The 17,019-nt window shown below is 36.5% G+C and overlaps 1 protein-coding gene across 2 annotated transcripts in view; it reads right to left on the bottom strand.

Moving 5' to 3' along the window:
* The window catches only part of ctdsp1 (CTD (carboxy-terminal domain, RNA polymerase II, polypeptide A) small phosphatase 1), a 58,079-nt gene that overhangs the window by 30,581 nt on the left and 10,479 nt on the right, over positions 1-17,019 (bottom strand). Inside the window, exon 2 of one of the 2 annotated variants that reach the window (XM_056465769.1) lies at positions 5,088-5,242. In XM_056465769.1, coding sequence (XP_056321744.1) covers positions 5,088-5,242 — 155 coding nt within the window. Of the gene's footprint in view, positions 1-1,364; positions 4,537-5,087; positions 5,243-17,019 lie in introns of those variants that run through there. The other variant, XM_056465768.1, reaches the window with a different exon arrangement.

The raw sequence follows: 17,019 nt of genomic DNA, 5'->3' as shown, positions 1-17,019 counted from the left end.
GAAAAAGCATTAGATTGCAGATGAAAGATATCCTGCTGCTTTTTCACCAGCCGGTGGAGATGGACCAGTTTAAGATTTTCAAACCACTAAATAGGTGAGAAAAGGCACAAAAGTAGCATTTGATATTAATATCAATGTTTTAGACATTATAAGTAATAAAATGATTATGAGTAAAATGAATAAGATTTTTTGAAAATGTATATTTGCCCTAATGCAGGGATTCTCAACTAGTGGGCCTCAGCGATCCTGCCGGTGGGCCACGAGATATTATAATACTATATCCTCAATATTATACTATAATTTTTGGATTTCATTATTATTATTATGCTATATTAAAATGATCAAAGTAATGCACTATTTAGTAGATATAGTAGATATTCACCATAATAATAGAGATTCAGTAAGTCCAGTTTAAAGCAGAAGCTGGTCTTTTGCAATCTACCTGTTGACCTGTGGTTCTCTTTGAATATGCACATATTTTTATTTGTTGTTTTGAATAGGTTTTATGTTAATAAATAAATATTTTAAATGAGCATTTCAAACAAACATTTTAGAGAAAATGTCAGACAGGTGGGCCTTCAAAAATTGATTAAAGAAAAAAGTGGGCCCCGAAGTGAAAAAGTTGAGAACTCCTGCCCTAATGTAATGTTGAAAATTAACAGCTGAATTTGAGCCACTGAATTTATAAAAGCAGATTTTTGAACTGAAATAAAATGAACTGAAAATTGCCGTTTGAATGTTATACATCGTATTTTTAAACAGAACTTATTATTTTAAAAGTAAAATCTGATAGTTGAATATGAAATATTGAATATAAGTATGAAAATGTGTTTGGAGTATTTTTAGTTACAGCTTAAATAAGCATTTATGTTACATTTCAGAACCCAAAAATACAAACCCTAGTTATTCGGCTCAATAAAATGCAAGTAGTTGTTATTTCAGTGTATTATTTTTTCAAGCTTTTTATTTCAATACTTTTGGCATTGATTTTGTTACACATTTTTGGTTTTTATAAAGCAGCGTTACCTAAGATAATAGAATCTATAGAAACAAGTAAACAAATTCAAATTGCAGGGATCCAGGGTTATGGTGTTTGCCACAAAACTGCATTAAGCTACAAATTGTATTGTTGTTCATTTTCCACCAACAAAACTAATGCCTTAAGTGTATGTGTGACATTTATTTTTGAAAATTTTCTGCTCATTTGAACAAAGCCATGATAATATTAGTAATAATACATGTGTTTTCTATAATGTTGTTATTAAATTATGCTGGACTATCAAATTAATGCATAGAAAAGACTTTTCAACATGCTTTTAACTCCCAAAATCTATCAGCAAAATCCTCAACTAAAAGAAATGTACCTCATCTGTTGGCGGAACACAGATTTCACAATCGCAGTCTTCCGAGAACTCTTCATCTTCAGATGATTCACTGTCCTCATAAGAATCACACTGTTCACCTGTCTTTTTTTGGTCAGACTTACAGATAGTGTCTTGTTCGGATGCTCCACTTCTTGTAACTTGGTGTATAAGTTCCTCTAATTTTTCATTTGGCTTAGTCTGCTCAGCCACACCACCTATTGCAGGAGAATTAAGGAGCTCAGAGGTGTCTTTTAGCTCGGTATCCAGACTATCCGATACACAAAGAGTACTCGTTTCTGTGTTTGAAAGTTCCTCAATAGTACAAGAGAGCTGTGGATCTTCAGTTGGTGTCACTTTACCATCATCACTTTCGTCTGAACATCCCACAAGATCTTCAAAACCAAACAGAGATGTTTCTTCATCTTCAGTAGTTTCAATCTCTCCACAACAAGGTCCATGAGCTCCCTCATTTTCAAAGTCAGGACAAATCTCTCCATTAACATCGATTTCATCTGCAGGTCTGAGATCTTGTACGCTGCCTTCATTCTCTGATCTGTTGGTTAAATTCTGATTGGCCACATTTTCCAACAATGTACTCTCTTCATCTGGTGAATATGAAGAATCTGCTGCTTGAAATGTGTCCTCTCCAGCACACAATCCTGTGTAATCTTCAGATACATTGACAAAATCTTTTTCAATCCCTTTAAGTCCATAACAGTCAACGGTGGCAACACCAGAAATTTGGTCTTCAGCAATCTCTTCATTTTTGAGGCAAAGTTCATTGTCCTTGCCCTCATAATACAACATGAATCCTTCATCCATAAAATCAGGCAAGCGAGGCTCATTTTCAACTTCATGGATTTGATCAGATTCTGTGGTGAGTCCGAATGCTACAGCTTCAGCATAAGTTTTACTGCTTTCCTTTCCTGCAACTTCTTCAGAATGAATCTCGCATGCTTCTTCACAAGCATCTAACTTTTCTTGTGAATACATCTCACAGTTCTTATTACCTTCATCTGGTTGCACATTCTGAATCAAGGACTCATCGTCCTCTGTAAGAAGGTTTTCCTTATCACATGGTTGATCTGGGAAGATATCAAATGATTCAGACTCATCAATAAAACTCTTGAATGAATCAGTTTCAGAGCAGCTTTGACTTTTGCCATCCAAGCAGTCGCCATAGTCCTCTTCGCTCGACTCATCTGAAGAACTTGCTATTGTGGTCACTGCATCCAGAGAGTTGTCCACACTTAAGTGGAGATCAGAATGTTGAGGAGATTCATCATTACAACATACGCCCTCCTCCAGCTCTTCACACTTCCTACAGAGCTTCCTAGGGTTATCCAAAGGTTGAACTTCTTGCATTAAATCTATAACTTCAGTAGATTCTACCTCTGCATTAGACTCCCTGTTTTCAGCAGCCTGACTTAAACTCTCCTGATTGTGTCTCAAAAGATCAGTAAGAAATTGAGACAGCCAGCGAGCCTCAAAGGTTTCCATTGATCCAGAAAACATGGCATCAGGCTCAGGTGGTTTCTTAACATCAGTTCTGCTACTACGATTAGGCAAATTCTCTTCGTTTACTTCAGAGTTGTGAAAAAGAGAGCTGTGTGTTTGTGATGACTCTAGGCAGCTTTCTGCAAGTCTGCTTTGATGTGGCCTCTCAGAATTGTCAGTGGGCACAGAGGGAGAGCATTGTTCACGGGCATCACATTTCTTGAAGTACGTTCCACAGCTTGTGCACTGTTCTAAAGCCTCAAAACACACAGAAGATTCGCTGTGCTCAGAGAGTTGGTCACAATCTTGATGTTCTTCAGACAGGGTGTTAAAGGTCCCAGACGGACAAGTGCAATCATCTAGGCTGTTAGGCAGAACTCCATCATCAGTGGTGTCCATTTGCCCCATAAGCTGCGTGCCCACAAGGGACGCACAGTGGTCAGATGGCTTACTTACTTTAGAGTCTTGACACAGTTCAGGGGATTCAAAATGTGTGGCATGGTATTCATCAAGCTTGTTTTGATTGTTAGGCTCGGACGGTTTAGATGTCTCGCAGTCTTCAGAATCTAGTTCAACTGCAGAGTTTTGTTCAGATAGGCTGTCTTCAGAACTATCATTTTCACACTCTATGTACTGTTCCTGATATTCTGCATCACATTCAGAAAGTGTTTCATAATCTAAAGGATCTAACAGATTAGGCTCCACATGATCTTGTTGAAACAAATCACTAAGATCTCCCTGTTTTGCATCATCTTTATGAAAAGGCTCACAATCAACTAAGCTCATCTCAGACAAATCAATTTCTTCTCCATCTTGTTGAAAACCCTCAAACTCATAAAGATCTGGGCTCATCTCAGATGCATCTAACTGTTCTTCATGATGCTGCTCCAAAGAGTCACAATCATCTAGTATCATCTCAGGTAAAACAATCTGTTCTACATCATCTTGTTGAATGGACTCGCAATCGCTTAGGCTAATCTCTGATAATGTTAACTGCTCTTCATCGTGTTCAGAAAACTCACTTTGATCGCTCGGATCAAACGTAATGCTAAGTTCATCATTTTGGCTCATTTCAACCAAGTCAACTGAAGAACCACTTGTTTCAAAAGACTCACTGTGCTCAGAGCAGCTGTCCAACAAAGAGCTGTATCCAGATGAACCAGACTGATCTGAAAATTCACCATTAATGTGGCTATTTTCAATGCAAAGTCCATCAACTTCATGCAACTTTATGGTGCTTTGGTCAATAGGTGTATCTTGTTCAATGCACGATTGAGCTGCACGTTCCAAAGACTGGTCTTCCTTTTTAGGATCTCCTTGTCCAGAGTCCTCTGAATGGCCAAAGCACAGCTCAGCAGGCATGTTTACCTCAGCGTGCTCGCTTTTAAAAAATGCAGACGATTCCAAGTATTTAGTGATGTTGCTTTCGACAAAAGACATCCGTTTTCCAAAACATCGGCAAAGGTCAGAAGAAGGGAAACACTCCAAACATTCTCCCATAGGTTTGCTTTCTCTAGAGATCCTGCAAAAAGAGTCAGAGATCTGTGCTTGCAGAGGGGGCTCGCAAGGCTGAAGGGATTCGTTGAGCCCACAGCCTGCCTGAGACACCAGGAGCAATGTGCACGTTGACATGACAGAGGGGTTGAGACTCTACTGAACCCTGCACTCAGCCCGCCTTCAGGACACCTACCGATTTATTTTGGTGCTTCAGAGACGTGACAAATAACTCCTGCTGTATCAAATCACTATAAAAAGCTGAAGTAAGGCATAAATCTGAAACCGACACTAACAGAGACTTGATACCAGATCTGCTCATAGCTGTTTGTCCATGTTTTTATTCCCGCCAATAATTAGCTAAATAAAATCAAGAGTGGCTATTTTTTATATACATTTTCCTATAGGCTTTGATTTAGTTGGGAGTTTTAGTGAGATAGCTTTACTGTGCTTAATAAATGAACATACTTAACTTCACCTAATCTGCATTTGTGCAGACACCATAATACATACCACGGCTTGTTCAACGGTAAGAGCTCGTAAACAGGAAAAGAATTGCGCAAAAGCTAACATGAGGTTTCAGTTTCCTCACTATCACAGCTGATCATGTGGCTGTCGCCCGTGTTAATCACGAACTGGCCAGTGTTCAGAAAAAATCTAGAGAGTACAGGGTGGAGAGGTAGAACTACATCCTAATAAGTACAAGTTACCAAAACCAACACAAACTCTTACTTTAGAAATGGTTCCATTCTCCTCCACCAGCAGTGGGGCGTTATTATTGACAGGCACATGATCCGTTTCATCATGACACAAGCAGCAGAAGAGGCTGTGGAAAATGCCACGACTGCGTGGTTTCTTTGATGAGGATGCAGCATGTGGAGGGGTACCTGAGAAACAAGAAGCACATCATATCACATCAACAGCTACCCCACAGTCATATATCTGTGCATATGATACACTTAGCTAGTTCCGACAGCTACTGGTCGTTATGAAATAACTATACTCCGATAAATGACTGGCAATGAGTGTTCTTGTATTGCATTCAAGCAAAACAGATGAGTGCAAACATCAGAATTACACAAAAAAAGGACATAGAGCCAACAGATTTTTAATTTCTATTCAACTTCTCAATAGCAGAGTTTAGTGATTGTTTTTAATTTAGGACAAGCAGGATTGTTACATTGTTTCATAGAAAGCCTTAACACAGCTTTTAACTGTATGGAACTACACATAAAAAAAAAAGATGAAATTCTGAAAGGGTGGAGTGGAGGTTTTAATAACTCAAAACACATGTATGTCACACCCATGAGTTCCCAAAAACTTGCTCCATAATCTAAGCTTCAACATATGACATAAAACAACAATGCTTTTGAATCTGGCAAAGTCTGAGGAAAAACAGAGAGAAGGAAAAAGGGATGCTTTTTGCATATTTGTTCTGCCCTACTTACATATAACAGATTGATTTTCCTTTGCATCTTTGCTTGGAATTCTTGGAATAAGCTTGCATTTATCCTCACTTTTGTATTGCAACCCTCTATAAAATAGGACTATTAAATAAAGACAAGGAACTACCCTGTCAAAAGCATTTCACAAACAGAATTGTAGAGTAAAAAGAAAATACTTTTAACAGCACATATACAAAAATAAACACCAATATTTTCTAGAAAATATTGTATTGCATTACATCAAAGGTAAGGGTCAGGATGCTAACACGGTCCTGGCACTTTTCAAGCACTTTCCAGGTGCATTTTCGATTTTCTCCACCACTTTACAACTGTGGCAAAGTATATATTTACATAAATATACACACTCCATCACCTTTATATCAGATGCTATTTGTTACAGTATCCTATAGTATAGTATTCCAAGGAAAACCTTTGATGGGGTGTTAAACCTAATTCACATTTTAAATGCGTCATCTATCCTTCTTCTTCAATTTATTTTGTTTTGAATTTGTGGTAATCTCCATGTATTTTGTCTTCTCCCACTGCATAATCAAAGATCGCAAATTAAAAAAAAGTATTGTTGAATTATGAAAGTAACACAATTACATTTTCAAGCACTTCATCCAAAATCTAAACACTTTTCAAACCTTGAAAACACTTGATTAAAATTCAAGCATTTTCAAGGATTTCCAGCACCCGTACAAACCCTGCATATTTCACCTTAAAATATAAAATGCCATCATATTTTCACACATGACTTGTTCAAAACCAATGTTTTTTGTTGTGGTCTGGTTGAGTCAATGGTTATAGGTTTCCTACATTCTTCTAAATATATAGTACTGGTTTGAAACAAGGTTGAGTAAATAATCACTGAATTTTCATTTTTGGATGAACTATCTCTTTAAAATAGGAATATAAAAGCCAATCCAATAATTTGCAAGTCTTCATATCATCTACCCTATTCAATTTCATCATGAATTGATATTACATATGTAATAAATTCTTTAGGATATTTGGAGGTCCTCAGTATCAGAGAGCTTGAAAATCAGCATTCTCAAATATCAAACTATTCAAATCACCCGTGCCTACTGTTTGCTAATAAGCAAGATATTTGTCACCAAATACAGCAGACAGAGACATAGTATCTGTGAATAGTAACACATTACAGGGAATCCGTGTTATTACGGGTCTATGTTGGGCTCCAGCAGTAGCAGAGCCCTGGGCAACTTACAAGAGACAAACAACAGCGACGAAAGCTGGACTTTGCGAGACAAAATCTTTGACAAATTAGGCTGCGGGCAAGACAGCAGCGGCAGCTGTCAACAGAGATGATTAGCATGCCGTTCAAAATTCAAAACTTAAAGCTCAAGTGTCCAACCAACAAGTTACCTAGAACATACTGTACTTTCCTTCAGCGACTCTTATTGTGGAATTAAGCTAAACTGAAACACATGGCTGAGTTTTGGTTTTAAATTTAGATTAGTCTAACAGATTTATCTTCATCCTGACATGTCCTTCGACATAAATGTTGCCCTTAAAACCAAATTTAACCCAAAGAACAAATATGCTTGGAGCTATCATCAGGATATAAAACATGTCTCTTGACCTTCAAACATAAAGTCTACATTGACTTGTCAATGGTGGCACACACGCTAACTGTGAATATGCCTTTCTGTAAACATCCAGAGAATCTGACAGGCCGTTATAGTGAAACATCGCTAACCGAGACCACCTGCAACCCCAGCACGGGTCATGAGGGTGGCAGATATACAAATGCGAAGAAAAGGGCAGGTGAAGGGAACGCTGAAGAAACCACATCCATCCCTTCATGTTCAGTCCTCTGAAATTACACATCACAGAGCTTTAAATAGCACCGACGGGCAGCTGTTGACAGTGGTTAGTGATGGCATTCTACACAAATATAGACCATGCCATAAACGGAGTCGCAAAACAAAACTTTGTTGTGTTCCCAGTGTGGGGACAGGAGGGAATGGCTCAACCACATGTTTATCTCAAGCTGTACACATGATACCTTGATGGACACCATGATGAAAGGCTGAAAAGCTGTAACCTATTAGCTTGAAGCAACAAACTTGAACTTGTAAACAGGAAAAAGATCAAACAGAGACTAGCTGGTGAAGACAATTCCAAGTAAAACTTGACCCCTTTGGGTTTGCAATGCGCCGAAGGTTTGAATACACTTCAAATGTCAAGAGTTGATAATAGGCTATAGTGTTTTCACTCCAACCAGGTTCGTTTTTGCTCACATGCTCGAGGGTGTCTTATCTGGGTCTCTTTTAAAGAGGGTGTCCATGCTATTCCAATCCTGATAGACATAGGCCACTCAGTGACTTATTTTATGACCCTGACATGTGATCCCACATTACAATCTTGCAACTTGTTTCACGCCACCACTCGGGGGAGAAGGACAGCTGATTTGGGTGACACTACACTAATGAAGGGCTTTAAACCGAGTTGGGAAAGTGTGGCACTGGTGTCACCAAATAATTCTAGAGATTATTTCCATCATGTTATACCTAGGCATGTTACTGTCAGTCATTGTCAAAGCTTTAAATCAATAGTCTCAATTCCTGGAGGGCCGCAGCTCTGCATGGTTTAGCTCCAAGCACCTCCAACTCACACTTGTTTAATAGTCTTTAGTAGTGTTGAACAACTTGATTAGTTGGATCAGCTGTGTTTGATTAGGGTTGGAACAAAATAGCAGAGCTACGGCCCTTCAGGAATCGAGTTTGAGACCTGGATTAATGAATTTTTAGTAAAATGATAACATTCTTATTATTAGATAAAGGTCTAATAAAATGAGAATATTATATAAAATGTTTTTATTTTTCAGATTTGACAAATTTTTCAGAAAATGGTAATCTGTCAGAACAACAAATGTGTTCAGGGTGTTTTCTAAAGGTGCAATGTGTAAGTTTGACATCCAGTGGTTGAACCAGGTATTGCATTCCTGGATCAAAAATCACGCAAGCGCAGGTTGCCAGATTGAGGACCAACAGGAGCAAGTCTGACTATTGAGACTAAAGGCTGATTCAATGCAGATTTAAGTCATTTTTCTAAAGATATACAATTGCAAACAATAAAAGGAACAGTTTCATTTTAAATTGAGATTTTTGTACTAACCTATTGTTTGCAGCTGAACAGAAAACTTGATGACAAGATTACCTTAGGTACACCTCATGTGCTTTATTCAGTGTTAAATGCTAACAATGAGTGTTTGAATGCCCTTTTACATGACATTTACTGCCATACTACTGAACGCAGCAGCAGATAGTTCACCTCAAATCCTAAAAAAATTAACTGATTTTAAATTAAACTTAAATTAAATTTTGAAATTAAACTTTAGACTCAAAATCAACACATATCAGGGATTCAGTGTCTACATTTAATAATGTTAAAGAGGTTTAATATGCATTATTAGATTATAAACCTTACCATTTCGTTGAAGTGCAGTAAGTGCGCTATTCTGTGCTTATGAATGGCTGTATTTAAATTTCTGTCATGTTTCGTCTGGTGCAAACAACTAAATTGCTTATCAATCTTGTCACGTAGCATGTTGTAAGGACACGGGGTTGCAATGTAACCTGCTCACCTAATGTTTACGTTCATAATATTTATATTATTTGCTAATTAATAACCTAATGTGGAACTCTGAATCTGTCTCTCATTTCGGAGTGTGCTACTGTCCACCGGAAGCCACATTTCGGTCACGGACGCATGTTTTGAGAGCCTTTCTGACTGAATGAATGAAATATGCGGTTTCCCAACAAGGCAACCTGGGGTGCTGAAATATAATTGGCTAAACTGGCATTGGGCAGGTTAAAAGACCAAAACAAAAACTGCGTTCTGGCACATTACGTTTTACTAAAAAAAAAACAAAAAAAAAAACGTTTCATTATTATAATGTTTAAAAAAAAAAAAAGCGTTCATGTATACTATATATGAAAGCACAATTTATTAATTAATATGATAGCCAAGCTGAATTTTCAGCTCCAGCATTCAAATGTCATTTTATATACTGATCTGGTGCTCATGTCTAACTACTTTGATCCTTGTTAAACATAAGTTAAAACAACTATTGCTGCATCTCAATTCGCATACCATCCATCCAAAAAATTCAAAAATAGAATTAGTATTTCCCAAACCATAGTATGTTGAAAAGAGTATGCAAAAGGTTCCCGGATGGTCTACTATTTCCAGTAAAAACTCGAAGTGTAGAAGTGTCCATACTCTAACCGCTGATACTGCCCACAATATAATGCACGTTGTACGTGAAATTGATTAGAACTACAAACTCATGTAAAAAGTGTAAAAATCTACTAATATGTCAGACAAGCGAGACCAACCGTCAAGTAGAGAGGCTTTGGTCAAGTTGTTTGAACGACTGATAATAAATATCTAGCCAACTGCAACCTATTTAAACTGCGTTTTCTGTGTTACATTTCATCTGCAACAACAATGTGAACTTATATCAGGATATGTTTGGACATTAACTTCTTTATGCATAAATACCCAAAGACCTGAGGAGATTTCTCTGCACGAAAGACTCGCGAATGGCAGATTATCCTGCTGCTGCTTCTCCAATGAGGTAGGTGATAAAATATTAAACAAATGTGGATGATGTGTTGAGATGATTGACATTATGAGTTGACATAACTAAGCAACATAACATCTGTTAACGAGGAAGTAGTATGTCCCAAAGCTTGCATACTTTACTATGACACACTCAAAAGTATACACTTTACCTTTATAAAAAAATAGTGCATACTTTTAGGGCGTAGTATAAATATGTGAATTGGGATGCAGCATGTGTTAATATGAAAGAAATATCTCTCTTTTGTAAGACCTTTAAAAAGAAAATGTTAATACATTTTTGCTGATCGATTTAAAAACCCAAATATTGGAATAGCATATACATGACCATATTGTACAGCACTATAAAACCCAAAAACTTAAAGTAACTCAAACCATTTGAACCGATTGCAACAAACCATTTAAGTTCAAAAACTAATACTAGTGAGTACTGTGAACTTAATCCATTTGGGTAAAACCAATAAATGAAGAGAACTCAATCCCATAAGTTAAGGCAACTCAAAGTGTTTGAGAAAACCTATTGCTACAAACTATTTGAATTAAAATACTAATCTATACGAGTACTGTGAACATACTTAATTTAAGTTGAAGTAATGAGGTATTTAATTAACTCATTACCTTCAACATTGAGTTCAAAACTCTTTTCATATGAGTAGAATTAACTTTCAGTCAACTTTGAGTTAACTACACTCGTTTCATTTGATAAAGTTGACTGTTGAGTTTTACAGTGTGTATAAGCTTTCATAAACAGCTAATTCTCAATACATTTTTTCAATACAAAAACTACATTTAAACAGTTGTCTATTTGGTAATAACATTAAAATATGGCTATTTTTGGCACAAACGATCAAATCTTTGCCTCAACAAATTCAAAGCTGCTAAACGGTTTTAAACTTTCCCACTGCCAAATGACACAATACAGTCAGAACCCGAAAGGAAGTGCAAGACATACAGAGCACATCGTAAAATGACAGTCCAACTACTTCCACTGAACTCCACTCGGAGCACGAGAATCCCTCAAAGGGCCCCAGTGAACTCGCTCTCCCACACTCCGTCTCCCTCTCGCTGGAACGCAGCCATATCTCTGTCCCATAACTCTACTGCACTGTGCCCAGTCAAACCAAAATAGGAACAGGAAGTGTGAGGAAGTGAAGTAAGAGTCGCCGCGAGGCAATGGAGGGCCCACACTGAGCCTTCATTGTCCCGCCTCGGCCAGATCATGTTTCATGTGCAAACAAAACAGGTATAGAGATAATCTACAATGCCATGCAGAAAAAGACAGGATTCTGATTACCGACTGCATCCGCTGACCCACTTTGCTGAGGCCGTAACACCATCCAAGACAAGAACGAACAAAAAGGGTTTTGAAATATTAGGAATATTTGGCAAATGGATTCAGACTTGCCATTGCAGCCTTTTTTTCCGGTGTGGCAGTCCCAGAAATGGAGACACGACTATAGTGCACTGCTTTGAAGCCCTTCTAAAAATACAGTCCGATAACAAAGTGGTGAACAGGTGCTCTTTCTCTATGCTGAAAATGTATCTGATGGTTCCTGGACAATGTCTTGGCACACTTTTCGCAGGGTCACATTAAGAGCTAAGCCTCTGTAAACAACATTATCCAGTAACGTATCTTCGATGTCGGGCATTAATCAGCACACCTAAATTAATCCAGGTACTAAAATGTTCCTCAGCTCAAAGAGCAAGCTGTTAAGAAGATGATTAGTGAATTATGCAAGCAGCGTGAGTGTTTGTGCGGACAGATGCAACACGTCAGAGTCAGAGTTTAGTCTAACTGTGGGATCCAGGAAAAGAAGGCAGCATTGCACTGACTCGGTAGCTTATGATGTGTTATTTGCATTTTATGCAGGTTTTAAACCATTTTAGAATGATTGCAAATAAAGGAAGAAAAAAAAGTGCACCAAACTGTTAAGCATGTTACTGACAATTCTTTGGGTCAAAAAACAACAACTTTAAAAACAATATATTTTATTTTATGAAACAGTTATAATATTTTGGAGCAGTAAACATGTCAGGCTAAATAGTTCAAATAAATCGTAGACTTTTGCTGTCTTCATTAGTTTCAAAAACACAGATTTAAACTTAACTTAAAAAGGCATCTTTGGACATCTTTCTTTTCTGTAGATATAAATAAGTCACTGCACTGTTCAGGTCTATGGTTGGTCTATAACAGTGTTTCTCAACCACGTTTCTGGAGGACCACCAGCTCTGCACATTTTCCATGTCTCCTTAAGGCTGATTTATTCTTTCGCCTGGCACCACGTTGCAGACCTTCGCTGACTGCAAAATAGTACACTTACTAAAAATACTAATTTTTTTTTTTATATATAAATTTAGCCCGCTCCACAATTCACATATTAATGTTTGGCTAACTTGTGTCCTTTGCTTATATTCCAAGGCAATAATGGCCCAACATTCCTGATCATTATCACCAATAAAGCCTAGAAAAGCAGGGCATCAGTATATTGTCAAATGATAGGTTCAAATATTCTTTTCCAGTTATCAAAGAAAGAATGTTACTTTATTTTAATTTTGTAGTTATTCAATTGTTTTAAATTCAAAATTGTAATATACATCAGTGTAACACCTATGAACGGTGGAAAAACATATTCTGTAACTGTTTATTAAAACCACCTAGGTGTCCACTTTTGCCATGGCCTCTCTTTTTGTTTTTAACAGATTATCCCTCAAGTTTTTCTAAACTTTTTAACAAAACCTTTTCTCCTTTCTTATGGCTGTTGCAATTTCTAGTTCAAGAATTATTGGTCATCTGGTTATCCCGATGATCACGCATGAATGGATCATGAAGATATCTGTACATACCCGTTTCGGACAAAATCTCTTCAAAGTGTTTCATATTCAACTCAAATCAAATCAAATGTGGCACTGCGTGAACTGTTCGCTCTAGTCTCAAAAAACATTGTGTGCTCCGCCAGCCAAAATCATGTTGCGCGCACCCAAAGCGAACCTCCGCGATGATGTCACATTCACTGCGCATGCTCAAGAAAACTAGTGAACGCGTAGAGTATAAACCAGGCTTTAACCAAACATCCCTGATTCAGATCATCAGCTCATTAGAGACAGAAAGACCTGAAATGGTTGTAAGCTGTAATACTAAACATGCAGTGCTGGTGGTCCTTCAGGAATGTGGTTGAGAAACACTGGTCTATAGGAAGTTGGTGTGCAAGCGATTTGTTTTTCAGATGTTTGCTGAATCGTGGGTGGACCAAGTAGCTCTTGATGTGGATGCTCCTTTACTGCTGGAGATACTGTTGCCCTGAATAAATCAAATTAAATAGTCTTTGACAACAACAAAAACAATAAATTTCATATACAGTTGAAGTCAGAATTATTATCCCTCCTGAATTATTAACCTCCCTGTATATTTTGTTTCCACAACTTCTATTTAACGGAAAGAAGATTTTTTTTATAATAACTAATTTATAATAACAGATTTATTTTATCTTCGCCATGATAACAGTGAATAATATTTGACTAGATATTTTTCAAGATATTGGTATTCAGATTAAAGTGCAATTTTAAGGCTTAACTAGGTTTATTAGGTTAACTATACAAGGATGGTTTGTTCTGTAGACAATCTTAAAAAAAATATTGATTAAGGGGGCTTATAATATTGACCTTAAAATGGTTTAAAACTGCATTTATTCTAGCTGAAATAATAAGACTTTCACTAGAATAAAAAATATATTATAGAAAATAATATAAAGAAATTCTTTGCTCTGCTACACATCATTTGAGAGATATCTGAAAAAATAAATAAATAAATAAATAAAAAAAAATAAATAAAAATCACAGAAGGGCTAATTAATTAGACAACTGTACCTTGAAATGGTATAACAGAAAATGTTTGTGGTTTTAAAACGTGGAATTTTCCAAACCACAGTAAACCTTAATACCAGTTATAGTGCCATGCCTAGTTGAAAATGGACAAAGGCAAATGTTTTAGACCTCATTTACACCTGTGTTTAGTGTTGTACACCTGTGACCAAATTGACAAAACTGTATCTTGCATACATCTTAAAGCAGCATATATTCATTTATATTACTCAGGATTTCTGCTACATCATGGTATGCCAAATCATGGCCATTTAAACTGGTCAACAAACTAAAGGTAAGAAGACCTCTTGATTTTTATTGATTTGTCAACTGATTGTGGATATTTGATCTAATTTGAGTTATTGAGAAAATCTTGAAAACTGCATTTTAAGTCCCAATCACTTATCTAGTTCTAAACAGTCAAACACAGTTTTAAAGAATGATGTGGAGAATGTGTGAAGACAGCAGGTTGATGTTTGCATAATCTGTACAATCTCTTCCAAGATTATACCATCAATTGCTTTGAAATCAATTTATTATAAACCATAATTTCTTAATTATGGTTGCACCTCAGCACAACTTGGCTAATTGAATGAGCTGATTGCCTTTCTGATATTATCGATCTTCTCAGTAAAAAATGAGAAAACTCATTGCCTTTGCTTTAGAGAGAAGTTCACTTGCAATCCCACTGGAGGGGTTTGTGAGTCTCTCTACAGTTGCAAAGAGAGTACGAATGTTGTTTAAGTTGCGGTTTATAAGTTTTGAAAAAAAAAAGTCTACCTAGAAATGTCTTTTTCCACATTAAAAGCATGAGGACTTTCTTTATAGATGTTATTATGGACTACAACTATTGGCAAATAAAAAAAATGATTTCCCAAACACTGACAAGAGAAGAGAGGAAAAAAAAAAAACCACACTGAATCCTATAAACTGTACTTTGAACATTCACACCTTTAAGGCAATGATTTTACCACAAATATAAAAATGCATGGTTATTTAAGTTAAACTAACCACACATTCACCATGGTTTTCCTACAGTAACAATAGCTTATCCATAGTGTATGTAATAAACGTCATTGCACCAAAAAACATTCTCTCTATAAAACCAAAGTTATTTTTTTTTTAAGAGATAGTTCACCAAAACGATCAAATAAAATTACCTCATCATTTACTCTTCCTCATGTGGTTTTAAACCTAAAGTTCTTTTTTTATATATAAACACAAAATAAGATACTTTGAAGAAATCTTTTAGCTGTTGCTATTGACTTCCATAGTAAGAAAAGTTGGCCCCAGTCATTGACATTAAAACATATCTACTTTTGTGTTCAACAGAAGAAAGAAACTCAAATAGGTTTGAGCAACAAATGAAGGGTGAGTAAATGATGAACTATCTCTTTAAAGGTCCCATGAAATTAAAATAAATTTTTTTAGATGTTAGTATCAGTGTTGTTCATTTTTAAGATCTTTATAAGCGAGTGTGTTCCAAAACAGTGACACTATTTGCGTTTAGAAGATTTAAAACTGATATAAACATGTAAGCTTGTTTGTCACTTCCTCCTAAATAAATCAGCAATTTTATTCACGTCAACCCATAACCAATCAAATGCTCTCTTGTGTCTGACATGCCCCACCCCTCCAAGACGCTTCTCATTTGCTTTTCTTTTGATGCACTTGAGCTCAACCACTCACTGGCAGAGCTGTGGTAAAACAAAACGCTGTTGGCCTTTTTTTTTTAAAGGGGGAAGGGCTACATAACGTCCCACCCTCTATTCGTTTTTTAGTTGTTATTAGGTCAAACATCAAATAAAAAAATGCACGTTTCAAAGCACTTCATGCGACCTTTAACGCTTAATTACAATTTACACATTCCTATCCGTCATGTTCCTTCAAATCAGACACAGCTCAAACTCAAAGAAAAAAAGATTTGTGTCATTCATGAGTACTAAACTCTTAAACAAAGTGTGAAAATCTACTAAATTGACACCATGAAGCTCCAGAAAATGCATAGATTCCTCACAAGCATCAGAGCATGTAGAAACAAGACCCACACGAGGAAATGAAGCACACTGCTGGACTCACACACATGATCGTGTTTACTGTACGTGGCAGAGCACCAATTCAGTTACTTTGATGTGGTTTCGCTCGGGTATCTTCCTTTTAGAACAAACATGTAGTGCAAATCATTTTTAGAAATGAGCATACAAAAAGATCTCACAGTCTCTTCCTTGAAGACCACAAATGCGTCATCTAACTCATTTACTCCTCGAGCGAAAGTGAATGTCTTCTTGAGATGCATGAGACGGCACTTCTGATAGACAGGCCTAGAAAGAGAACCAATGGATGATTCAAGCACGACCAACAGATTAATCCTTGACAAAAGTGCACGCATTAACCATGAATACAAAACAAATAATCGGTATGCATACAAATATAAAGCTATGGAAAAAGCACTTGAAATTTCTTAGTTCAGTAACTAGATTTATTGGTTTTATTAGGTTTGGGTTTGAATAAAAAAAATACTAATTGTTCTGTTGATTATTTATTAAACTTCTGATTGATTTCTTCCAAATATTAATTAAAAATATTGTAATTTAAAGCTTCATGCAAGTAGAACTAACCAATCTGCTTCCAACTTTGTATGGAATATACACATTTCAGTAATGACAGACTAATGATCTCAGACAAACACAGCGCATCCGATCACTGCAGTGCTTTTTACTTTTCTACATAAACTTGTCATCCTCTGA

This window comes from Danio aesculapii, chromosome 9 (genome assembly GCF_903798145.1).
Source record: "Danio aesculapii chromosome 9, fDanAes4.1, whole genome shotgun sequence".
Taxonomy (NCBI): domain Eukaryota; kingdom Metazoa; phylum Chordata; class Actinopteri; order Cypriniformes; family Danionidae; genus Danio; species Danio aesculapii.
Note: the sequence above shows the minus strand (reverse complement) of the source record. Positions and strands in the feature narration are given on the sequence as shown.